This window comes from Littorina saxatilis, linkage group LG8 (assembly GCF_037325665.1).
Source record: "Littorina saxatilis isolate snail1 linkage group LG8, US_GU_Lsax_2.0, whole genome shotgun sequence".
Lineage (NCBI taxonomy): Eukaryota > Metazoa > Mollusca > Gastropoda > Littorinimorpha > Littorinidae > Littorina > Littorina saxatilis.
Window position 1 is genome coordinate 39,028,969 of NC_090252.1, and position 27,469 is coordinate 39,056,437.

General features: G+C 41.3%; 2 protein-coding genes and 1 long non-coding RNA gene across 3 annotated transcripts; all 3 read left to right on the forward strand.

Annotated features, from left to right (window-relative positions):
- The first annotated feature begins 3,706 nt into the window (after positions 1-3,706).
- Positions 3,707-6,779, forward strand: LOC138973491 (uncharacterized). Its single transcript, XR_011458040.1, has 2 exons — positions 3,707-4,300; positions 6,262-6,779. It is a non-coding gene; the product is annotated as an uncharacterized lncRNA (long non-coding RNA).
- A 4,441-nt stretch (positions 6,780-11,220) lies between these two features.
- Positions 11,221-26,499, forward strand: LOC138973496 (uncharacterized). The gene is made up of 6 exons (XM_070346205.1): positions 11,221-11,465; positions 23,648-23,980; positions 24,593-24,802; positions 25,417-25,515; positions 25,867-25,994; positions 26,337-26,499. Exons 1-5 carry the CDS (start codon positions 11,414-11,416, stop codon positions 25,989-25,991), a joined length of 819 nt encoding a protein of 272 aa, XP_070202306.1. The 5' UTR covers positions 11,221-11,413; the 3' UTR covers positions 25,992-25,994; positions 26,337-26,499.
- On the forward strand, positions 13,029-16,025 carry LOC138973492 (A-kinase anchor protein 14-like). The gene is made up of 3 exons (XM_070346202.1): positions 13,029-13,417; positions 13,808-13,998; positions 14,576-16,025. Exons 1-3 carry the CDS (start codon positions 13,158-13,160, stop codon positions 15,259-15,261), a joined length of 1,137 nt encoding a protein of 378 aa, XP_070202303.1. The 5' UTR covers positions 13,029-13,157; the 3' UTR covers positions 15,262-16,025.
- Positions 26,500-27,469: the final 970 nt, after the last annotated feature.

The following is a 27,469-nucleotide window of genomic DNA, read 5'->3' on the forward strand; positions in this document are numbered from 1 at the left end:
AACCCACCGAACTCTGACATGGATTACAGGATCTTTTCCGTGCGCACTTGGTCTTGTGCTTGCGTGTACACACGAAGGGGGATAAGCCACTAGCAGGTCTGCACATAAGTTGACCTGGGAGATCGGAAAAATCTCCACACTTAACCCACCAGGCGGCCGCGGCCGGGATTCGAACCCTCGACCTTCCGATTAAGAGGCCGACGTCTTACCACCACGCCACAGCGCCCGTCGGATGGCTACAACAAACTCAAAGAACATGTGCAAGCAAAGCATCTCTTACCGTGAGCGATATGCACAGACGGTACAACAAGAAGTAGACACACACCACGCATACATCTGAAAGCCATTGTATAGTTGTTCTTTGGTATGAACACTGTGTACTCGTATGATATGTCGTCGTCATTGAAGATCACTCCCAGCGAAGAATCGTCTTGCGTACTACGCGGGAGGAAGTATTTTCGGTGAGTTTCCGTCTTTGAGGTAAGGTCATTGTGAATTCATGGTCATTATCTACATAGGACAATGAGATCACATGCAACTTTTGTGCACGTTTTGTTTTCTTCAGGAAAGGGGGCGAAACTAGTGCAACTTCGGGACATTGACTACTTGTGTTAAGCGTGTTGACAAAGCATTGCTGCACATGTTTCTTTAAAGGGATAATAGTTTAGAAAAAAAGGCTCTCAGATCGCTTCGAAAAACAAGTTATTCCATAAGGTTCTGCGATACAGAAATTGCTACCGGGTGGACTGCCTTCACTTTGCAAATGCAAGTCGTTTAAAAGCTTAAAATATATGCAGTAAAATATGCACAAAAGATCTCTCTTGGTGAGGTTGGGTTGGGTTACTTCCAATCAGTTATTTCCCTTGTGTGTGTACGTGATGAAGGTTACTAGGTCGCCGTGTCATCGACGGCGCTATAGAGTCGTCTTGCCGCCAGATGGCCCTTTCACACATCCTCTTGATTTCAACACAGGACAGAAGCAACGCCCCGAAGCGCATTCACTCATTTTCAGTTACATTTGTGTACCATTCTTTGCGAAGCGTTTTTGAGAAAATCGTACTATGTGCGTTTAGATTACGGTACAGTTGGTTTTCCAGATTTGTCCAATTCATTTGAAACTGCCATCAAACGGTCAGATCAATATCTCTTCAAGCAAACAGTGTTTGGCCTTGAGTCAAAAACAGAGGGATAGTTTCAGTAGTAACTAGTGCACGGAGACGTTCAGATAAAAGAAGTCTCCTGCGGGAAAGCAAGTCTACAGGATTGGTTTAAAGTCGGGTAGCGCTGTCGGTTGGCTGTCGGCTTGGAATTCGGGCAGACTGTAAACATTCAGTTATCGGCGACCTTGTATTATCTGACCCTCGTCTCGACGAAACAACAAAGGCAAACTGCCTCAAAATCGAATACAAATGTCCATGTCAACATCACCTTGGATACAGCGATTTTGTAGTTGAAGGAAAGGTTGAATCAAAATAGATGAAAACATGCCCATATAAACATCATAATCATTTTAGAAACACAGCTTTTGTTGTTGAGTGAAAGGTTTAGTCTGAGTTCACCTTCTGCTTTGATCTGCCCCTTCCCGGAAGATCAGAATGATACTGGTTGGTTGACTCAATAAAAATCCTCATTTGCTAATGAGCATGGCACGCGCACCGGATAACAGTTGACGTTATGACATCGTACAAGATAGCCATCTCGCTAATTTCACGCAAACCTACACACTATCACATTCATTAAATCTTATTTTTTTTCCTCTCTCTCTCTCTCTCTCTCTCTCTCTCTCTCTCTCTCTCTCTCTTTCTCTCTCTCTCTTTCTCTCTCCCTCCTCTCTCTCTCTCCTCTCTCTCTCTCCTCTCTCTCTCTCTCTCTCTCTCTCTCCCACCCCCTCTCTCTCTCTCTCTCTCTCTCCCTCCCTCCCCCTCTCTCTCCTCTCTCTCTCCCTCCCTTTCTCTCGCTCTCTCTTTTTCTCGCTCTCTCTCTCTCTATCTACCTATCTATCTATCTGTCTATATATCTATCTGTCTATCTATCTATCTATCTATCGAACTAAAAACAGTTTAGCAATCACCTATTCATACACATTTGGAAGCATTACTTGTCACCACCCACGAGATGTTTCCTGTCGTTCACTTTAAATTTGATTCACATTCTGGATCAAAACTTGGGCGAAAAGAAACATATTCGGATTTTGGCAAACAGTACTTTATTTTGGCAAATATTAACAGCTATTGTGTTTTCGGCGTATCATGCAATAGGGTCCGATGTTATATGAGACAAGTATAACGATTATATGCTAGAGAAATAAAATAATTTGGAAAAAAGTGAATTGCAAATGGCGGCCATAATTAGTATTTTGCTGATATTTACTTCCTCTCGCAGATAATCATAACCAAATCACAGTCCTGTTTTGGATCGTTCTGCAGTCGGCTTAAAAAAATCGCAGGGACTGTTTGCATGGGCAAGTTCTCGACTACTTCGCATCACCTGACCGACTTCCCGACAACAAACAAAAGATCATTGTCTTAAAATCGATTAAGAACTGCCCATCACTTTAGGTATATCAATTTTGTTGATGAAGGAAAAATCGAGTCAAGATCGATTGAAACGTTCCCATGTTAACATCGTTATTTAAAATATTGCTTTTGTTGTCAGTTGATAGGTTTTGTCGGAGTGTCGGACTGGCATCTTTGATCTGCTTCTTTCCAGAATGCTAGAAGTATACTAGTTGAGCCTGACATGCGCAGCTAAGAACACTCTGTTAGGTAAGACACCAAACAAACTTTCTGATGTAAAACTATTGATCAGTTTTAGTCAACGTGGTTGTAAGTGAATCATGCCGTCACAAAACGCCAATTTTGAAGGTAGGCGTGGTCAAGCACATTTGACGTCATACCAAACTATTTCTCAAATAAAAGACACGCATGTTTCCGCAGAAGAAAAGCAGATCTTCATAAACACATATACAGTATAAGTATCTGACCAAAACCCTGCTTTTTAACATCTGGGCTATACCTCTGAAAAAGTATCCTTAGCGTTGTATGCTAAGTGTAGTTAGTTCGTTTTTGAATGTATAACAAATGAAAACAATGTGTTTCTTACCGTAAGCGATGTGCACAGAAGATACTGCAAAAAGTAGACATACCACACTCACACATCTTGTACAAGCCATTGCAAGAATAGTATGTGTTCTTTGTTATAAAAAAACCCAACCCAACTGTGTACTCTAATGCTGTGGTCTCTTCGTTAGAGACCACTCTCAACGAAGCATCCTCTTGCGTGCAATGCTTGAGAAAGTATCGGTTTCGGTGAGTAATTCTCGGCTTTGGGTTTAGCACGTTGTACATTCATAATGAGCGCTTCTGGGGTGATAACGCGAGACAACTCTTGTGATCTTGCTGCGAGGTTCCGCCTGCTACCATTGTCTTTTTACCGTATACAATGCACGACTTACACACGAACTGTCACCAAAGCGACATGCTATTTGGGACCAATGCACGTTTTTTTGTCCTTTCTCGTGTGATCTTGCCGCGAGGTTCCGCCTGTTACCAGCGGAAAGAAAGAAGGGGCATAACCTCACCAGAACCGCCCATTGCGATCTACATAAGAAAATGCGATCATAATGACAACTTTTGTACACGGGGTTTTTTTTCAGGAAGGGAGGGAAACTAGTGCAATTTCAGCACAGTGGCTTGTTGTGTTAAAGGACCAGACCACGCTGTTTTAAAGGTTATTAGAACCACTAACCGATGACTGAAGGTTAGAGAAATGCACCTACAGATTCCAAAAATGTAAAGAAATTCACCGATTCGTAGCTTTATCATTGTGATTTAATTAAAAACGTTCCGCCAAATTCGTCTGCTAAACGAGACTTCGAAATGGCCGCCAGTAGACGAGAACCGGCTGTGACGTCATTTCGTGTACAGCTTAGGCTCAAGTGCCAAGTGGGCGTTTGCCTACATCGAGCATCAACAACACGCCGAAGGAATGCGCACGGCTGCTGATAGCTATGAAGTATAGAAAAAAGGTTCAGGCATCAGTTGTCACCTTTTTCCGATGGGCTTACAACTTCTGCAGCAAGACTGATTAACTGGAAACGGCCAACACGATGTGCTGTGTTTCGCGACACTTTCTTCCAATGTGAACGCAGTTAAGCCGGCAAGAAAACCTGGCACACACAAAACAGCTGTTGCCTGACGCAGTTCCAGTTCCGACAATTGTTGACCACTCACAGGAGGTCAGAAACCGGATACCAATGTCATCAGAACGATCTGCTTTCACTAAACGCAGACGAAAGGAAGTGAGTACATGTATACTGAATGTGTTCTGTAAGGGATAGGGGTTCAGTGTCACTGGGCGTTTTTGTCAGACTGACAGTATTTGTAGTGGAATGGCATCTGTTCCTAATTTTAAGCACATGTGTTAAGATTACAGATTAAAACATATATCTGTTACTACATGTCCGTCCCCATGCACCCACCTTAAAGTTCCCTCTCTCTCTACCTTTTACACTCACCTGGGTAATCGATGAGTCTCAGGTTTAATCAGTGTCCGTCCATATACACATAGACATTCACACAAACACACACACGTTGTTATAGTTGTTATCTTTTAATTCAGTGTTGTATTAAATGGATAAAGAAATCGTTAATACAGCAAGCTTGCATGAATAATTTGCTGTTGTCCTTTTTTTCAGATCAGGTTCTGTAATACAGTAATTATAATTAATACAAGTACAAATTCATGTTTGCAGTCATACTCATAGTGTGTGAGTGTGTGAGTGTGTGTGTGTGTGTGTGTGTGTGTGTGTGTGTGTGTGTGTGTGTGTGTGTGTGTGTGTGTGTGTGTGTGTGTGAAAAGCACTTTGATACTTAAAACATCTGTGTTATTTGATTTTATTACAAAACTGCAGTCAGAATATTAAGCAGACCTATTCCAACAATACATTTTGATCAGCAGTAAATGTAATGTCAAATTATGAACAACAATCATGTGAGCAGATATATCTAACAGAAACAAATAGTCTAGCAAAATAATACAACCAAGTACATGTTCGGACATCATCATCCACATCAAAACATTGATTGTAGGAAGAGCACAACTCTGTGTTATTACCACTGCTTCAGTCAAACTGCCAGTTCAACTTTATCTCTGTGGTTTTTTTTCTCTCAGAGTAACATGGGAAAAAAACCCTTTAAAAAACGTGCATGCTACAGAGCTGGATTGTTTCTAGTGATCATGCAGCATGATTTATCCGCATAGAAAACTACTGAAACACCTAAACAGAAATAACAATGTCTACAGAAAAAATCCACTGTTTGATTGCTGTCTGTAGTACTCCTCTTGCTAACAGTGGCATTAAAATAATTAAAACTAAGCTATGCTCTCTTGGGGGGGGGGGGGGGGGGGAAGTGCTCTAAGTACTTTTTGTGTCTACATAGGCAAAACAAAACTATGCAATGTTTCAGATTTCCTGACCCACCCTATGTTTTTCCTCCTTATCCTGGACTATTTTGGACTCTTACAAAAACTTGTGTACTTCAAAAATGACAAATCTTAATTTTGCAGGCTTACAAGGAAATTGACTCTTCTCTTACAACCAGAATACACCATGATTTCAAGCAAATAAAAAACTACATGCACCTGAGAAAAAAAACACTTTAATTCAAGAAGTTAGACCTCCTAACCCCAGCTTTTCAATTCAATTCAATACGTTGTTGATGATTATGGAGCTTAACGTCCTCCCAGGTAACTAGGGACCTATATTGGGACATGATTTTTTATACAATGTTAAAAGTGTAGGGTGTAATGGGGGGGAGGGGGACTGGAGGGTGACGGGGTGTAGTCGCTAATAAATTTAAAGGTGCGTTTATTATCTAATATACCAGACATTTTGTTTTGGCTGGTGTACAGAATAACATCACATAAAATCGCACTCGCAAAACATACAAAACACATAAAATGTACACATCAGTACACACATAACCCAAACCACACATATCCATACCAGCACCATCACACACATATCCACATACATACTCTAGTTTGTACATTATACAAATAAATACATTATGATTAATATCATTACTAGTCAACTTAAATTAAGGCTCAAAATAGGTCTTAAGATGGATGTTATTTAGTGTAATGAAGAGATTATGAAAACCAAAAAAAGCTATGAGAAAGAAAAGTATGAAAGAATTATGCCCATTCTCCAGTGAAAGTTCTGCTGATTGTGGTAACTTTTTTTTCTGTCTAAAACAGGCATCAGGTTAACTGAACGAGCTGTTTGAGGGGGTGGTGATCCTAACACTGGCCTATGGCAACACTGGCCTATGGCAGCTACAACAAAGCTCTGCATACACAGCAAGACTACAATGCAACAGTGCCCAGACTTTGACTGCTACAGCTAGACCAGTTGACAAAGCTCAAGTTGTCACCAAGCAGGACGCCCCAACTGGCGACCAACTATATAGACTGAGGCTGCCTATCTCCAAATCTGACAAAGCAAGAATTGTTACGCAAGCTCCACATTTCTGTTTGCAGTTTAAGCCGACCTTAAGTATGCAATGGTTGTGCACATCCCCCCCCCCCCCCCCACACACACACACACCCCGCAGTTGAGAGTTGTAATGTACCTTTTATTTATCTTACATACATTTGAAGCCTGTGTAGCTCTGTGACAGAAAGAGGTCTCTGATGGCAGCGACCAGACAGCCAGGAAGAACTTTTCTGTTCTTTCGGAAAGTCAGTGAGTGTGCAACTTGTCAGTATGTTCTGAACACATCAAAACATTTTCTTTAATTTAAGCTACATAATATCATGTGGATGCACTGATTGGGTGTAAATAATAACAGCAATTGGTACAGTGAGTCAATTCACTAAATGTGCAACAAAACCCTAATCATCAGACATTTTACAACAGCAAACTTCAACAGTCCTTTTACTTTCCTGAATGTCATTATTATTTATTAAAACATGCATCTAGAGCAACATACATATAAATCTTCTTTTATTAAAGTTCACCTGAAATTCAGGCTGCTTTCCCATGCAAAGTACAAATGCAAGTGTCCATAAACCAGGGTTTAATACATGTAGTATGTGAGTGAGTTCTGATGAAAAAGTGATTGTGTTGTAATATTGGTTATTACTGAGTGTTGATGTTACAATGATTACATTATAAAAACAACAACAACAGAACAATGTGAAGAGCAAACTTCTTCTGTGGGCATGCAAGTGAGTTAATCTTGTGTGTGTGTGAAACTATATTTGACTGAGTGTCACATTTAAATGACAACAGTTTTCTTGATAGCCTTTAAAAACAACAACAAATACATACATTTAAAAATCAAACAAATATAGGCACCTCAAAAAAAGTTGTATGTACACCTTCGTGGCTGGTGATGCATTCTTGCTCCCCTGCAAGTTTTCATTCTACAATGTACCTCAGGCTAGCTTCCTCTCTCTCTCAAATCTGCCCCTCCCACACAATACAACAGGTACAGTGGCCACTCTGACACCAGTCTCTGAAATAATCAAGAACAGTTAAAACTGCGATGAGCTGTTGTTCTTTTACTCGTGAATGCAATGCATGAACACTTAAACAATATCCCACTTATTCGCGAGTGCGTTGACAAGGCGAGAGTGAAAAAATAGCACAGACTCGAAAGCAGACGATAAGTTCAGCACAGAGAGCGGGCGTGTTTACCTTTGATCGCTGAGACAAACAGAGTCGCAATTTTCATCGTCACTGTCTTTTCACTACTGCTGGAAGTGGCCTCCGCTCCTCATCTTTCATGCTTGATTCGAGGAGAGAAACTGGTAGTTCGAACATGTACGGTTCAATTTCGTCTGCAGTCACGCTTGTTGCCATGTTGGTAAACGGCATCTTCACACTGTGTGACGTCACGGATAATTTATTCATAAGCCAGTCTCGCGAAGATCACGCGGCACAATGGCGGGTCGTTTTGGAGAAGAAATCCGTCGCTTCGGTCACAAAATTCGTCGGATTACGGCCTTACAAGATTCCGAAGTAAACCAAACATTGTTGAAGACGGTAAGAAAGTGGTTTTCTAACTAACTGCAAACATCGGGAAGTGTTCGGTCGCGCAGGAACACGATTCGAAGCGTTTTTGACGCTAAAACAGCATGGTCTGGACCTTTAAGCGTGGGAAGTAGCTTGGAACCTAGCTTTCTGTCACGAATAGTCACTGTGATGGAAAACTTCGTTTAATATATATTTTAATATTAATCCATATTTGTTCATAGCATCAGTGGTTCATCATATAAAAACTCTCAGTGTTAATAACACATTTACATTTGTTTACACATGCATGTCCAAAAATTCCCACTTCTGTACATGACGTTTTATTCGTTCTTAACAAGCTGCCTTCTTCCTCCCGTCATTACACCCCTGGTATAGGGGTGTGTATAGGATTCGCTCGATGTGTTTGTTTGTTTGTGTTCGCATATAGATCTCAAGAATGAACGGACCGATCGTCACCAAACTTGGTGAACAGGTTCTATACATTCCTGAGACGGTCATTACAAAAATTGGGACCAGTCAAACACACGGTTAGGGAGTTATTGGTGGATTAAGATTCTACAAGGACTTATAGAGGGACATCGATGTGTTTGTTTGTTTGTTTGTGTTCGCATATAGATCTCAAGAATGAACGGACCGATCGTCACCAAACTTGGTAAACAGGTTCTATACATTCCTGAGACGGTCCTTACAAAAATTGGGACCAGTCAAACACACGGTTAGGGAGTTATTGGTGGATTAAGATTCTACAAGGACTTATAGAGGGACATATTAATGGTCAAAGGGAAATAACCTTCTCAGTTGGTGGCAGTGAGAATGGTTATTTCCCTTTGACCAACGGGGGTGTTTTTCCTACCTCGGAGGAATTTCTTGTTATTTTAAAAATCAACCAATTTGATTTACTAAACAAGGAAAAAAAACATATCAACATTTAGTTATTACTTGAATGAAAATGTACGTACGTGGTAGGTGACAATACAAATATACTTATTTTTTAAGTCATTCATGTTGGCAGTTTTAATAATATTTGAGTTTTGACACAAATGGCGAAGGTTAATGTCAAGGGAATGTTGACTGCACATGACTGTGTCACCGTCATTTTACACACATAGACCGCATCCCTGCCGTCGGGAATGAGAAACGGATAGATATTTTCCCTTCCAAATTTGTTTACGAAATCATTCTTTCTTACACATATGACAAAACATGCTTAGCAAATATCGAATACATTCTTTGTTTGAAAGTAAAATGTAGCGGTATGTTTCGTACAACTAGCCTTCATCGTAGTAAGCGGAAAATCCATGTTAGCCGTGTGTTTTGATTAGGTTAATTTGTCATTCGTTCAGACAGCAGTAGCTTGCCTACTCGTCAGTTTCAACAGCTGAACGAGACTCATTTCTTGTCATATTCTCTGTGTAACTGTTGCATGAATTACTTCCTGGTTTATTTATTTATATATGTTGTTTATCCTATTTATGTTTTATGTGACAGTTAATTACTATCAGGAAATGTCCACATTTTAATATGTTTGTGTTCATGATTTTTTTTAATAGGATACTCAGTCCGTTGCTATCATCGGAAATAATACGTTACTAATTGTAACGATGCCAACATGCTTCATATTATGTTCAGTCGCGTTCCATACACCTTTTATTATGCATGTACTGACAAAGCGGTTCACTGTCCTCAACAAAACATGTCCTTAATTGGTCATTGCTGCCCTTTTGCACGTCAAATATCCATTTCATCATCACAACGCACCATACAAGGCAGTTTTATAAAGTGAATCTATTCAATTCGTGGAATCTATAATTTAATAAGTATACCAAAGCAACGGTGAAATATCATTATACAGAAGGAAGTGTTTATGTACTACGTTAACGACGCGCATTAACGTTCTCGAATCAAACCCACTGCTGATGTCATTCATATTCGAAACAGTGTTGTGTAGTGATCTGAGGCTTCTTTGTTAACTGAAAATGCTTATTCGACATTGTGTGTGTGTGTGTGTATGTGTGTGTGTGTGTGTGTGTGTGTGTGTGTGTGTCAGTGTGTGTGTGTGTGTGTGTGTGTGTGTGTGTGTGTGTGTGTGTGTGTGTGTGTGTATGTGTGTGTGTGTGTGTGTGTGTGTGTGTGTGTGTGTGTTCGTGCGTTTGATCTTAAAAAGGCATGAAAGTATTTGAGAGAGAGAGAGAGCCAGCGAGAGATGAAGAGAGAGAGAGAGAGTGTGTGTTTGTGTACGTAAGTGAGTGTGTGTGTGTGTGTGTGTGTGTGTGTGTGCGTGCGTACGTGCGTCAGTGCGTACGTGCGTGCGTACGTACGTACGTACGTACATACGTGCGTGCGTACATGTGTGCGTGCGCGCATGTGTGTGTTCTCACGAGTTAGAATACGGACCCTAATCCAACATTACGGAGATTTAAGAAACGAAACGTTGGGACGTTTCGTTTTGAAGTTGTGGTAAACGTCATTATTTCGGGGGTCTCTCGCTGGAAAGGTGAAGGTCAACTGAAACGGAACGTGGAACGTCAAAACGCAGTCACGTTTTCCACCCCCAAAAAACGAACAATATTTCGTCAACTTTTGTGAGTATTTTTGCACACTAACAGTTTTATTTGTTGGCCATTTTATGCATTGCTAGATTCATCAACCCTTTCACAGTCTTTCAGCGCTGAGAATGTGTTCATTGGAGGTAGACAACTGTTGTGAACTGAAATATTTTGAAGGGTGCTGATCCTGGTACATTTATCCAACTTCATGGTGAGAAAGCAAATGGCGAAGCAGAAGTAGGTCATCGCATCGAATTTTTATTCTGGCTTCGTATGTGATCAGGTGCATGAATTGAAAAATGTGAAGCTCTTGTGCGTGCAATGCGAGTATGTCAATCCTTTATTGACTCGTGGAGTTGAAATTATGCCATGCCCAGTCAGCGGATCATATCCTGCCATGCCCGGCCTTTCATTCCGAAACGAAACGTGAATACATCTAAATCTTGTCTGCGGCCTATGCCGTCTCGTTACACGTTCCGTTTCGCGGGGTGACTCATTCACCAAACGAAACGAGCTGCAAAACGAAACGTGCTGTTTCTTAAATCTCGCTATTATTTCCGGTCACTGGTGACGCAGCAGGACGTGAATAAAAAGAGACATGCTGATCGCCCATACCGCACAAGTGATAGCCCTCCAACATGGACTGTACACCGGGTAATGTTAATATCACTCGGCTAATCGCTAAGCTGTGCAGCGTTTCTTAGAGCGTTTGTGAGCGTAGTGGTGTTTGGATTTAAAGTTTCTTTTTTCGTGTTTTTCTACAGGGATTTCTTGATGACTTACACTAAAGTGGGACGTGTTGTGTGGTGTGTGTGAAGTAACCATGAAAACGGCACTGATGTATGTGTTGTGTGCCGTGTGGTGCTGTTGTTCGGGTAAGTAAAACTTTATTTTAAGCTTGTCTGTACATTCTGTCAATTAATCTGTCTCTGTCTTTCTCTGTTTTTTTGTGTGTGCATCACCCTTTCTCTGTCCCTATGCCTCTCTCTCTGTCTGCGTGTGTGTCTGTCTGTCTATCTCACTCTCAATGTATCTCTCTCCCTCTCTGTCTGTCTCTCTCTCTGTCTCTCGCTCTGTCTCTCTATTTGTCTCTCTTCGCTGTATTTGTATTCTTCTTTTTACAAGTTGCCTAATAATTATTGAGAATTAGTATTTCGTTTGTTGTAACTGTAACATTAACAACACAGAGACGTTTTTGGCATGTAATGAAAGAAGACTATTTTCTCTAGTTGCACAAACAAATATAATGACTGTTTTTCATGTACATTGATATATAATTTGCCGTGACTTTCTATGTGAGGAACATATATACAACCTGTTTTAAATCAAAGGCAAACATTATCACTATGTGTTGGACAGACTGTAGCGCGATTTAGTAGGGGGAAAAGGCCACCACTTTCCTTTCGCCACCTCACTTTCTCTTGCCAGCCGCGGACGCGCGCGCACAACGAAATACTCAACACCGCGCGTTGTGAATTCGCGGTTTAGAATGCAGCTGAGAAATTCTTTTCGCAGAGCCAGGGGACCTAAGTCGTCATCGCCAAGAGTTGCAGTTAATTCCCCTAGCGTCACTCTCCACGGCTGAAAACAAGAACAGTGTCCTAAAGCAAAGCGAGGAAATCACGCGCCGAAAATTGTAAGTTGCCACCAACTTTGTGAATTCTTTGCTTCATACGTTCTCTTCTGTGCTCATTAGGTTTTGATCATTTACAAGTATAAGTAAAGGATAATAGATCAATTCGAAGGTTTGTTGATTACTCAGATTGGATTGTGGCTGTCAGTCTCACTCTTAGTCAAACTTGAACCGGAGAATGGAGAGAAACAAAATGTAGAAAAAGAGTCGAGGTTCCATTCTATTTTTTGCTTTTAGCTGGCAGTGCTAACTATCAGAATGATAATAAATGATGCACTACACCCTAGTAGTAGAACTAGAAGTAGTTCACGACAAACTACAAGTACAAGATGATGATAAAAACACCCAGCTGTGTTCAGTCTGCACATTTATTTCACTGTTTTTTTTTATTACTTTATTTAATTCATAGTCTTACTTGTGACATAAGGTTTTCTAATTAAAAACAGCTGACCTTAATTTGGCTTAAAGTTACAAATGATTATTCTAATGTATACGAACCTTTTAATTTTATACATATATATGGGATTCATTACTGATTTAATATTTCTGCCTGTTCAAGCATCAACAGCCTATTTTAATGTTTAGACTGCAGACACTGAGACAGTATACTGCAAGGGAAATTAAATGGCATCCATTATAATATGAGTGTTAATTTTGAACAGACAATCAGCTTTGTATAGCACTTTAGCAGTAGCAGGAGTTTTGTATCTGGTATCAAAAATTTTAGAGATTGGTAGCAGCTAAGTTTATATTTTAAGAATTATTTTAAAACTTACTGAATATCCTTTTTTTCACATATAATCTAGGCGAGCACATACAGTGTGCGTTGTATTTTGTTTCAGTGGATTCAGGGATGTCAATATAGTTTTTACACAACTCAATCCATTAAAAAAAAAGTGAGAATAACCAGACCCAGTGACATAATTATATAGTGATGAACCCTTGCTTTTTTTCAGTAATCATGTCAACACCAGGGAAGACCTCGTTCACTGAAGCCATGGATGTGGAAATTGTTGATGAGGTGGCTCTCATGAACCCGTTCAAGTACGGGGTGTCCTGGGAGATGGTTGCCCAGAAGCTGTGGACCTCGCCATCCAATCTTTGTAAAAGCGTGAGGACCGCCAAAAGCTTCCGGGACAGGGTGATGCTGCTCATGGGCAAACGAAAGAGCGTAGTGGCAGCCCAGCTCAAAGCGTAAGTAGCAATTTCTTTTTCATCCTGTTTTTCTCCATTCAAACAGGCAAGACATCTGACCTGAATCCTGATTTAATAATGTATGTAATCACTTGGACATCTTTTAGAACAAAGAAACAAATGTTCCTGGCTAAGGTGACTAATGGTTTCCAAAGTATTTGTAGGATTGTCTATGACTGAGAAATATAAAAATCAATTTGAGAGCAGGGTATGAATGCAAGAACTCTATTTTTAATGGAGGATATGTCAAGTTCTTTCTCTTCAAAAATAGCAACTAGCATGTATACAGTATGTGCTTTTATGTTGCATAAAATTATTCACTATGTTGTTTTTGTTCAGAAGTTTTGTTTGTTGATGATAAGTATGACATTGAATGTTCTATTTCAATAGATCTGGAATTGACGAGCCACCTCGCACTCATCTTGATGTTGGCCTAGACGAGATCATTATGCTGTCTGATGACGCTATTGCGGAGATGAAGCAAAAGAAGACCAAGGCGAGCAAGGTCAAGGAACAGACCGCAGAGGTGGATCTCGCAATCAGGCAGGCAGCTATGGTTGGTCGCCAGAACTCGGGAGAAGGTGCTGTTCCTTTCCTTTCTCCTTTTTGAAAACATTGTAGTATTGAATAATATAGTTCTACGCAATGAGCATGAGAATGAGTTTTCCATTTAAAAATGCGACACCCTAATCCCGCTCTGAATACAAGTCTCTGTGTTAAAAGGTTTCCCCTTGCAGCCCTGAAAGTCCAACAAATGGTTTTCTCGCCTTTGGCTATTGATTCTGAAAATTGACTACCCAAACCAAACAAAATTTCAGCAACTTGACTCACATGTGGCGAGAAGATGAATATTTTTACTCACCAATTAAAATAATCAAAACTTTCAGGCCTGGCTTGGGTAAATTGAAACTATAACCTGACAGTCTCTGTGTTGAGTGTACCGCCCTCATTATTTACATGATTGTATTATTTTTATCTGCATTGTAGGATGAAAATGCTTTTCTTTTGGTTGATCAAGAGGTAGGGTTAATGTTTCGTAACAGTTTTGTTTTGATTTGTTGTCTTATTATTTACTCCCTGTAAGCACATTGTAAAGCTGAAACACTTAAAGTCTCTGCTTTCCCCCTTGTATTTATTATTGTGTTTGGTATTATTCAGGATCAGATGATGCCACGCCACATCCCCCAGTGGAACATGCAGCCATACATGACCGGACACGTCCTATGCTGCCTACAAGGCCAGCAACGCCTGAGACCCCAACAGGACCGGCTGCACCTGTCACCCCGACCGGACCAGCAGCACCTGTCGCCCCGACCGGACCAGCAGCACCTGTCACCCCGACCGGACCAGCAGCACCTGTCGCCCCGACCGGACCAGCAGCACCTGTCGCCCCGACCGGACCAGCAGCACCTGTCGCCCCCATGACCCCAACAGGAACAGCCAAGGGGAAACCATTTAGGGGCCCAAAGAGGAGACAGGTCACATCCGATGCAGATCGGCTCCTGGAGCGATTAACGCAGCGTGACGCGGATCAACTAGAAGTTCAGCAGAAGTGGCGTAAACTTGACTTGGACTCCAGGCAGCAACAAGCTGACAACCAATTTGACTTGAGAATGCGTGAAATTGAATTCAGAAAGGAGGAGCTGGCAGAGAGAAAGCGTGTGGCAGAGGTTGAGTTGGCAGAAAGAAAGCGAGTTGCAGATGTTGAACAGGATCTTGCGAGAGAAAGGTTGGAATTTGAACGAAAGATGCGAGAAGAAGAAACGAGAATGAGGCAACAGGAGTGTGCAAACCAAAATAACATCATGATGGAGATGTTAAAAATGTTAGCGAGGCAGAAATAGTTTAAAATACAAATGTCAATAGTTTTGTAAGATATGATTGGTAGGGTTGTCTGCTTTAACTGAAAATCCAAACAGACTGCATATATAAACAATACCAGAGAAGCATTTTTGTATTAACTTTTTGATCATGTTATGGGCACAATTTGTAAACTGCAAGAGGTAAACATGATTTTCTCTCTATTTGTAAGTGTTTCAGTCAGCTTGTTCTAATCAAGTGCTTGTTTATATTGTTCATTGTTGGTGATATACTTTTCAGTCGAACAAAGATTGGGGTTATCGGCTATAATTGGCAATCCAACAGACTACCGTGGCCTGCTCAAAGTTTTACATCACCCAGAATGAATTTTGTTTGCACGTTTTGATCTTGCCTAGGGCACAAAATGTAAACTTTGCGAGAGGTAAAATGGTTTTCTCTCTCTTTGAAAGTGTTTCACTTTCAGTCAGCTTTTTCAAGTCAAGTGTTTGTTGATATTGTTCAATGTGGGCGATATACTTTTCAGTCGCACAAAGATTGGGGTTATCGGCTATAGTTTGCAATCCAACAGACTACCAAGGCCTGCTCAAAGTTTTACATCACCCAGAATGAATTTTGTATGAACGTTTTGATCTTGCCTAGGGCACAAAATGTAAACTTTGCGAGAGGTAAAATGGGTTTCTCTCTCTTTGAAAGTGTTTCACTTTCAGTCAGCTTTTTCAAGTCAAGTGCTTGTTGATATTGTTCAATGCGGACGATATGTTTTTTGTACATCAGTGTATTCATGTCTGTGTATGTAGAGGTTACATGCCGAGTCTCAGTGATTATTAAAAATAATGGTCGAAGTTAGCGGATCATGAAAAATGCGAGCTTCAGCGAGCTTTTTCATGACCGCGAACTGAGACCATTATTTTTAATAATCACTGAGACGAGGTGTGTAACCTCTTTATTCCCCCTTTCTTCAGTTATTCAAAGAAAACAGGAGTTTTTGTGCGAAAGTTTGATCGAATCCGAATCACTCAACCAGTCAACCTGCGCAGGCGATCGATTAATGCGCGGTTGTATAGTTCCGTGCAAATCATTCCATTCTGTTAACACTTCTTGTCAGTTTCCCTGTTTTAGACTAAAATCAAGTACACAGATGTGCTTTTATTCTGCTGTGGCGGTAAAGGCAGATATTGTGTGTTCTGTTTATGTTTTAGTATCGCTTGAGATAATGTTCTTTCGTCAAATGGGACTAGCAGACGAACTTTTGCACCCGTGTTCCAACGTTAATTACTGTATGAAGTTCAGTTTTCTGGGGAAAATAGTGTATGAAACCGCTTTATGTTGTTTAAATTGATGAGGTGTGTGCATTTGGTTGCGTGTGATCTGTTTATAAAATGAAATATTGTTGAAAACTGACCGTCGGATTGCAGTCAGTGTTGTCGAAGAAACTGCGTTAAAAGAAGGGGAACTACTCTTGTCGGCTAGAGTATGAGTTACTTGCCTTGGGAATTTGCTTGTGATGAACGGGTTGTGCACGGCAGATCTAGATTCAGAAAACAACAACACTCATGGATTTTATATGGAGATTCATGTGTTCAGGCCTGTAGTTGTTAATTTAAACGCGGTATGTTTGTATTGTTTGCTCCAGAGATGTATACTTCGTACGTATAGAGCGTTCGGAACTTTTCAGTCGCAAAAGTAGTACCAAAACAGAACAGCTTCTCAACCCATTGCACTATCGAGGATTCAGGCTGTTGCTGGCTCGTTATTTGTTTGGTTGCTGGGTCATTATCGAAAAATAACTAGCTCTACACGTTTACAGAGGTAAAGAAGCAGAGGGGGGAATAATTGCAATTATCCTGCGCTGAAAGTGTTAATCTAGTCGACATAAAGCAAAGTGATAGCAAGATTTTGTGTCTAATCTTGTTTTTAAAGGCTTTGGGGGTTTACGATGACTTCACTCCGATGTGAATTTTGTTTTTTGATACAGGCAGCCAATGATCTTCTTGTCTAGAAATTGAAAGGTTATAGTGAATGAGTGTATCATTCGTGTAGCTCTTTTGGTGTGTGTATTTCATTGTGAGATTATCCTTTTGTGTTTGATCTAGTCAAGTAATGAATGTGGTAGCATGATTTTGCCCCAAAAGACATTCTTGTGCTGTGCTCTGTGAGAGGTGTTTTCTTTGTGCTTAATATTATTTTGTTTGGACCTAGCTATTGATGTGTACATTGTTGTTAAACAGTTGTTTGTTTACCAGTGTTTGTTAGTGTGTGATAGGGTTCGTGTCCGTCTGAAGATGTTAGTTTCTTTGTTAGTCCTGTGTTGACAACTCTTCGACAAGCGCTTAGAACTGTACCCACGGAATACGCGCTATATAAGCTTCATATTGATTGATTGATTGATTGATTGATTGATTGATTTTGATTTTACGCAATAGCAGGTGACATTGCGCAAGATAGTTTGTGTGCATTCAACATCTGCATGGTGATAGGATTTGCTTCGTGTACCTTGCAGAAAATAAGAACTGATACTTTATTGCTGCCTTTGAAGAAAATGTTATTTTTAGTTTGTGTCTGGTCAAGTTACGGCCACAGAGGGAAAAGCGTTATTTTGTTTGTTTATTTGTTGCTTAACGTCCAGCCGACTACGCAGAGCCATATCAGGACGAGGAAGGGGGGGATGAAGGGGGCCACTTGTCAAGCGATTCCTGGAAAAGCGTTATGTTGCATTACAATTTAAATGTATTTAACATTACCCATGTTTTTTCTTTGTGTTGTATGTGTCTTGTGAATGTTAAATACACATTCTGCTCCAAGCTTTCACATTTTGACGTGCACACACACACACCTTTTCCTTGACTTTAACAACAAGAGTGAGGTAAGAAGGTACATTTACTTTCGAATAAAGGCCAAACCACCGGTACTACACATCTGCACTTTTCTGAAGAGGGTGTATCAAAAACAAAAGAACTGAAAGGCATGGCTCAATTCATGGTAGGGTGTGTCATTGATAATTGAATAATGTTATCGCAATTATCAAAAACTTTAAAAAAAAAAAGCAATCAGAAAACAAAAGTCCCAAGCACATATTCATATCTCATTTACTGATTTAGCCGACTTAAATTGCATACAGATGGTATGCATTTACTCACACACAACACCTGATCAGCACAACTAGGTATATGCATACAGGAAACTTCAGTGTACACACACAATTGCTCACTGCATGTACTCCTCCACAGACGGGGGGTCCAAATTAAAATAATCCCCCACCTGACTGCCATACATGCAAGTAAGGCAGTTTGTCAGTAGAGCTCCCACCATGTAGAGCTTCCTAACAGGGGACAAACAGAGTTTTAAGTTCTTCTTGTAGTCCAAGAAGGCCCACTCCTGGATTATCTTTCCAAAACCCCACTCCACTGCCAACCTGACAGAGGTCATGCCGGCGTTGAACTCTTGTTCCTCTCTAGCGAGGTTGTTACCTCTGTGAGGACGGCGAAGATGAGGCCTAAGGGGGTATGCTGGGTCCCCATAAACACATAGAGGAGCTCCATTTGCGTTAAAATTCTGCTCCATGTAGTCCATGACGCCACTGGCATTCAGCAGAGCCGAGTCGTGTCGCCGTCCCTCAATTGGTCCGTATAAATTGGAGACAAGGCCATTCGGGGTGACGATGCTCTGAAACTTGAGCCCATGCACCCTCTTGTGCCCATTGAAGACCTCTCGCTGATGGTACTTCGGCTTGCAGATGGGGCGCACAGTCCCATCGATAAAACCCCAGCAGTTGGGCAAGGGTGCTCCCTTCCTTCCAACAGCATCGCAGTAGCGCAGTAGCGCAGCAGCTCAGGAACTGCAAGCCACGGCTGGTCAAAGTCTGTGAGTTTATGATTAAATCTGTCGTATATATGGTGAATACCCAGGTTGAAGAGCAAACACAACTCTGGTTCAGTACGTGGGAACAGGGCGCAGAGGTCGGAGAAACGGCATGGATATGCCAGGCGTCGGAGGACAATGCAGAGCACCTCTAGGCCTGAAAATAAATAATGAAAAAATATATAAAAACTTTGCAGAGTCACTACTAAAGTTTCTTTAAAACCATCCTGACTAAAAAAAAACATGAGTCTTTAGTCAAAAGGAATCATATCAAGTCAGTTCTTATCATGAAGTCATTCTCTTCTGCAAAGTGCGTGTTATTGCTACAGACAACCCACACACCTCCTTACTAAAAAATGTTGTATCTGATCTAATTCAGTAATTGGTGTAACTGTAATTCATTCCCCACAAATTCTATTCTGACGACACTTTGGACTAAAGCACTAAGCAGTGCATGTGAATGAGTATCCCATTCTACAGCAGGGACATTCCACCTCAATTACAATTTTAAGAATGTAACTTTAATTGAAGAACAAAAACTCACACACTGCAAACAAGCCCCCCAAAACTAATAAAAAAAACCCACTGTAGTCTTAGTTATACTTTGTATGATAATCTCTGCCTAGTTTTGGTAAAAAGCTGTCTGTTCTGCTCAATTCTAAGACAAAGAGGTGAAGAATTTAGTGAATGTTTTGTTTTTGTCTTAACACGTTTCAACAATTTAACCCTTTTTGTTTTGGGATTCTTTATTTTGGAACATCACCTGTCTATTTCTTTTACTTTTTCTGCCTGAGCATTTGCAATATTGTTATTTTATATATATATAAAAAAAATATACCTGAAGCTTTGGTCCCGTTGACTGCCTGCATCTCTGCTGGCATTTGCAGCAGGTCACTCATCTGCACAACATCATCTGTAGTGTGAAACCGAAAGAACTTCTGCACAAAGTTCTGCGGCAAGTTAAAAAGGTCAAACTCTTCACAGAGAATTCCTCGTTTGGCACTGGCGTTCGCTCGGAAAAGGCGATCCAAAATGGCCAAGTCCAGCAGCTCGTCAGTTCCATTGGCCAGCAGAGTCAAGCCATCGTCAAGGGAATCGACGCAATCGATGTAATCGATTAAAAACTCAGAGTCAAACAAGTCAGGAAAGTAGGCCATTGCGGCAAATCTGTAAAAAAAAACAAAAAAAACCAGGAATAAGCGGATGCTTTTGAAAGAATGTAACACTCCAACTAACATTTTAAAAGTAATCACAATACAAAAAAGTAACAAGACAAGTAAGTCAAACGAAAATAAACATGCATGCTTATTCTTTACTACTTAATGTGTCCCAAATGAATGAAAGACGAGAACACAAATTCACTAACCAAAATAAGTACAAACAAGAGGGAAAATAGGTTTCAAATCCATCCTTGGATTTGTTTTAGTTAGTGAGCCTTCATAATATTATTATAAATTATGAAATGTAAAGGGTAATCGAACCAAACCAACTACCAAACCCGAACACGCGCTGACAACACATGTGCGATTCATTTGCAACCCGAAGCACTACTCATAAAATTTACAACTTTTCAAACTGAGACAATTCACAAATTAAGGTCTGCCCTATAAAATAAGTATTCTAATCATATTAGGGAAGAAATAAAACACTGAAGTCGTGAAGCGACAATCGGCCCCTGCCTGCCATCTTTGATTTTCCCCGGCCCAACCCGGGAAATGTATGCTTCAGAAATCCAGTGAAAGATCGACTTTAGCGTCCACTCCAGACCTTAAAGTAGGACGATATGAACAGTTAAAATAACAATCAAGTAACTAGCTATATCCTATATATTGAAGGTTTCCACACAGAAATAACCAAAACATACTTACAAAGTCAACGAAAGTAGATTCGTGGAATAGCCCAAATCAACGAAAGTGGTGTGTGCCTTTTGTGTGAACTTCGTTTCACTGATGACCGGAAGTCACATGTACACAACTTTTGTGACGTAGCACTTCCTTATTTGGTACGAAACGAATGTGGTTGGTTGAAGAAAGCCTCTACTAAATCGGTCTACTGTATCTCGCATTGTTCTCTGGTGGCGAACAAGATAATGTTTCCTATCGCAAAATACCACAACACGATGAACTATCCAATATGTTTGTAAATGTATGCAACTGACTTATGATTAATTTCAATATGTGCAATTATACTCAAGCATGTGTGTATATATCTTCTTTCTCCTACTCCGACTGAATTATAAGTATTGGAATAGCAATGACACCGCTAGGGATAGTAGTACAACGCAAGAGTTCTTCTTCTTCAGCGTTCCAAATATTCTGGTGATGTGTGAGCTCGTTTGCCCATTTGGGTTCCCCAAACCTTACTCTGAGAGCATAGTCAGCTTCACTCCGCTTTCGTTGGGTAGGTATGCTGGGTATTTGCGTGTTTCCATAACCCACCTCAACTTCGACATGGATTACATGATCTTTTCCGTGCGCACTTGGTCTTGTGCTTGCGTGTACACACGAAGGGGGTAAAGTCACTAGCAGGTCTGCACATAAGTTGACGTGGGAGATCGGAAAAATCTCCACTCTTAACCCACCAGGCGGCAGCGACCTGGATTCAAACTCACGACCTCCCGATTAGGAGGCCGACGCCTTACCACTGCGCCACTTCGCCCGTCAACGCAAGAGTTAATTCGTTATGTGATGACATTTAGAGATTCTGAAGATTTTGCATGAGACGTTTTAAAAACACATTCTCAAACTGCCATCAGTCTGCATACAGGAAAAACCATAGTACTGAGACAGGACTTCTGAAGATTGTAAACGACATCCTTCTTGGCTTTGACGAAAATCATGTCTCCATTCTAACACTACTGGACTTGTCCAGCGCATTTGATACGATAGACCACGAAATTCTGCTCCACAGGCTTCAGCACTCCTTTGGTGTTCATGATCTGGCCCTTTCCTGGGTTCGTTCGTACCTTACTAACCGGACGCAGACCGTTTGTGTCAACGGCATCAAATCTCAACCTTCAGCTCTCCAGTACGGTGTCCCGCAAGGGTCCGTGCTTGGCCCCATATTTTTCGTTCTATATGCCTCCCCTGTGTCCGATGTTATCAGTCGCCATGCGTTGTTGCACGAGAGTTTCGCTGATGATACACAGCTTCATCAGTCTGCCCCTCTTGCTGAAGTTGACGATCTGGTATCTCGGACACAGGATTGCATTGCGGACCTCAGTGATTGGATGTCTTTAAACAAACTCCAGTTAAATAGTGACAAAACCGAAGTTATGCTGGCCTGTCCCAAGAAATTTCTCAATCACCCTTCTCTTCCTGCCTCTCTCACTGTCAACGAACTACCTATCTCTTTCTCTCCGTCTGTCCGCAGCCTTGGCGTCACTCTCGATCCAACTCTCTCTTTCCAAAAACACATCTCTAACATCTGCAAGTCCGCCTATCTAGAGCTGCGCAAGATTAGTTCAGTCCGTCACTACCTCACCACTGATGCAACCAAAACGTTAGTGTGTTCTTTAGTCCTCTCAAAGATAGATTATTGCAATTCTCTTCTGGCCGGTCTCCCTAAGTACCATTTAGATAGACTTCAAAGGATCCAAAATAACGCTGCCCGCCTGGTCTTCAAATCTTCCAAGTATGAACACGCCACACCCCTTCTTCACTCTCTACACTGGCTGCCTATCACTAAAAGGATCGAATACAAACTCTCCTCTCTTTCTTTTGCCGTCGTTTCTGGTTCTGCCCCAGAATATTTGTCAGAACTCCTCAATCTCTACACCCCCTCTCGTCAGCTTCGCTCCGCCGCCGACACTCGACTCTTCCGACTCCCCACAGTGCAAACAAAGACATGTGGCGAGAGGTCCTTCGCCTATCAAGCCCCTGTGACCTGGAATAGATTACCGCTGCCTCTCAGACACGCAGATTCTCTCACTACATTCAAGACAAATCTCAAAACACACCTCTTTCAGCGCAAGTGACCCCTCCAGCATCTCCCCACCCACCCCATCCCGCCCCACCTCACCCCCTACCTAGTGCCTAAAATAACGTGTATATATATTTTCAGCGTTTTGTGTCAGCACTGTTTGTGTGTGTGTAAATAGTACTGTTGACACGTTTTTATATAGAAGCCTACTGTAGTTCTTGTGCTTAGGCTGTGTATTGGACTGTCACTGTATGCCTGCATTATTAGTTGTCAGTAATTATTACATGTGCTGATTGTTCTCTTTGCCTGCGCGCGTTTAGTATGTTGGTTATGTTTGGTCATAGTATGTTTGCTTATGTTTGGTCGTTATATCTTTGCCTGTGCGTGTATTGTATGTTTGGTCGTTTTCTTTGCCTGTGCATGTATAGTTTGTTGGTTATGTTTGGTCGGTTTCTTTGCCTGTGCGTGTATAGTATGCTTGGTCGATGTATGTATTGTAAAGCGCTAAGAGTAGACATTTTTCTAGAATAGCGCTATAAAAGTTTGCATTATTATTATTATTATTAATAAGAAACTAGTGGCTGTGCGTTCCTATGAGGAACTATATTAATTATGTTTTTAATATTACAGGATACACAATTTCACAGTGCGGCAGTGGCGGTACACTGAACGTCACAGAGACACAACACATCACACTGACCTGCACAGGGATCAGAGATACAGTAATGTTCTGGGACTTACAACCTTCCTCCAACCATAGCCTGCAGCTAATTGCTCTCTGTACCTGGCCCTCTCCGCCCTGCAGGGTGAACAACATTTCTGTGTACGAAGTGAGCAGGACACAGTACGACACCAGTACACTGACCGTCACACACACCACCAGGGACAGCATCGCTGGAAAAGTACGGTGTATTGGAAAGGATAACCCCAAAACGGCAGCGTCTTGCATCGTGCGTGTTGTCCGTAAGTGACATGCATTTAACATTATTTCAATTGTATGATTTGTTTTTAATGCGGGTTTGTTTACGTGACTGGTTGTTTCTTGTGCGTCTGTTGCATGCCACTGCCGAATATCGGACGAGTATTTTGGCATGGTGTGTGTGTGTGTGTGTGTGTGTGTGTGTGTGTGTGTGTGTGTGTGTGTGTGTGTGTGTGTGTGTATTTATTTATCATGTAATTAATGTGTGTATGTGTGTGTATATATGTGTGTGTGTGTGTGTGTGTCTGTGTGTGTGTGTGTAAGTGTGTGTGTGTGTGTGTCTGTGTGTGTGTGTGTGTGTGTGTGTGTGTGTGTGTGTGTGTGTGTGTGTGTGTGTGTGTGTGTGTGTGTGTCTGTAAAAGGGAAGAGAGGGGATGAGTGCGAAATGGATGTCGGTCTCTTGCATGAGTCCAGAAGTGACAAAGTGACCACTGGGGTATGGGGTAGGGGGTTGCGGAAGGGGTGGGGGAGGGTTGGTGTTGCGGCTGCGACCGTCCTAACCACCTTACAGTCATTTTATTTGTGTTATTATTATCCTCGTGCCCCTGTTTAATGTCTACGAAAATACATACAACATAATTGTATTTCTTTACTAGATGCTCTTACTACTGCAACAACCACTCAAACAACAACCAAAACTACAACCGCGAGAGAAACCCCAAGCATCACTGCTCAACAGACAGTATCCACTACTAATGACGATGACGATGACGGTCTATCAATCCCAGTCATCGCTGGCGGAGCAGGAGGAGGACTTTTTGTCATCATTGCTGTTGTCATTGCCATCGTCGTTTGGAAGAAAAGATGTAAGTGTTTTTAATTAGCTACCTGTTTTTTTCTTCGTAAGTGGGAATATGTGAGAATGAGATGGTCTGACATTTTACGTACACTGTCCTCACTATGCCCACTCTATCTTTCCTATTCCTTTAGTTCTGTAGAGATTTTTCTGACGATTGGTGAACATGCATTTTCGCCTGTTCACAGTAAACCTTTTAATTTGTCACGCCTCTTTCAGTAAATAAAATGGTTATTTTTATTTAAAAACACAACAACAACAACAACAACAACAACAACAACAACAACAACAACGCCACAGTTTATGTATCCATTGAGCATTGGATTTCTCGTCTTTGACCCATGTGACGTCAGAGTCCGACACAAATTCTTTATGAGCGCTTTGCCAAGAAAGAGTACATGTCTGTGTGTGTTCAATCGTAAAAAAAAAAACATTCTAACTGATATCGATCGATAAATGAATAAATGAAAATGTTATTTGTATGTTTGACCAAAACTGTATGACATTTTACAAATATCTCGACAGTCATTGTTCACCTCGACCGCTGGCGCGGTTTCGGAGGAACATTGACTGTTTTTATCTGTGTAAAATGTCATATTTTGTTCAAAACTAAAATGTCTCCAGGTGACCCGACCTACGCCAGACCGACACGACGCAGTCAGGTGATCGACACCACCATCTACACTGAACTTGATCCACAACAACAAGACAGCATTGAACAAGGTGTGTATCATGTGTGATTTTACTTGGTTAACACAGCAACCAAGGTATGCATCACACATCTGAAGGTAACCATGACTGATTTTGTTTTCTAAATAAATCAACAGGACAGCAACTGGAGAGAGAGAGAGAGAGAGAGAGAGAGAGAGAGAGAGAGAGAGAGAGAGAGAGAGAGAGAGAGAGAGAGAGAGAGAGAGAGAGAGAGAGAGAGAGAGAGACAGAGAGAGAGAGACAGAGAAATCGACCGTTTCACAATAAGAATTCAGACAAGTTACTTTTGCAGTGTTAACACGTTCAAAACACCTCAAACACACACACCTTCAAGTAAATATACTTTACCGTTTCAACTTCCAGCCCCAGAAGAGGATGTGTACGAAGACACGACAGGACAGCAGCCAACAGGGCACGGTACAGTGGAGTATGTCAACACAGCCACGGGCACGCAGGCTGCTGAGGGCACCGTCTACATGAATGTGTAGGAGGTCCTGAATTCGGCCCGAAGTCAACTTCGCGAAGACTAAGCACAGTATCTGTTTTAGCCAAAAAAAACTCGGTGCTTATAAACTTCGTGCGCCCAGCTTCGCAAAGTGTACTGTTAAAGTATATAAAGTATAAAGTTACGAGGATAATTTACATTTATTGAAAAGTGGGTGCGTGATCTAGAAGGCTTGTTTATTTAATGCTATATTTAGCTTAGCGCAGAGACATTGGACTCTCCTGCAATATTAGTAATTGATGTATCTCTACTTGATTATATCTTTACGCTAATGTATATTTCTGTGGTTCATACTCTTTCGAATGATATATGATATATTTCACTTCAGGAGCATGTTCAGTTCGACCCGCTGGTCATCATCTAAGCTATTATTGAGGACACGTGCAATCTCTGTATCCCATTGTTTGGAGACCGCCCTGATATGGCCCTTCGTGGTCGGCTGGGCGTTAAGCAAACAACAAACAAACAAATTGTTTGGAGACATTAAAAAATAATTGACTCCAACCAGGTAATGCCTGCGTGTGTGTGTGTGTGTGTGTGTGTGTGTGTGTGTGTGTGTGGGTGTGTGTGTGTGTGTGCAGAGAGAGACAGAAAAAGAGAGATTGAGCGACAGAGTACTTAGTATGGCAAATGTGATTGCCTGTAAGCTCCCGTTTGATGATGTCATAATGCAAACAGTTCTTAGGTGCGCATGTCAGGCTCAACTAGTGTCCTAACATTCTGGAAAGAAGCAGATCAAAGATGCCAGTCCGACACTCCGACAAAACCTATCAACTAACAACAAAAGCAGTATTTTAAATAACGATGTTTACATGGTAAAGTTTCAATCGATCTTGATTCAATCTTTTCTTCAACAACAAAATTGCTATACCTAAAGTGATGGGCAGTTCTTAATCGATTTTAAGACAACGATATGTGCTTTGTCGTCGAGAAGACGGTCAGGTGATGCGAAGTAGTCGAGAACTTTCCCATGTAAACAGTCCCTGCGATTTTCAAGCCGACTTCAGAACGATCCGAAACAGGACTTTAGCGCTATACCACGTTTTGGTCATTTATGTCGGTTACTTGCTCGGTCAGCGTGTTAAGAAAGGCACACTTCTTCTGGTGTAAACAGTTCAGCTCACCGCATCATATCTTTCTTTATTTGGTGTTTAACGTCGTTTTCAACCGTTCAAGGTTATATCGCGACGGAGGGAAGGGGTGTGATGGGATAGAGCCACTTGTCAATTGTTTCTTGTTCACAAAAGCACTAATCAAACATTTGCTCCAGGGGCTTGCAACGTAGTACAATATATTACCTTACTGGGAGAATGCAAGTTTCCAGTACAAAGGACTTAACATTTCTTACATACTGCTTGACTAAAATCTTTACAAACATTGACTATATTCTATACAAGAAACACTTAACAAGGGTAAACGCAGAAACAGAATCCGTTTGTCGCCTCTTACGACATGCTGGGG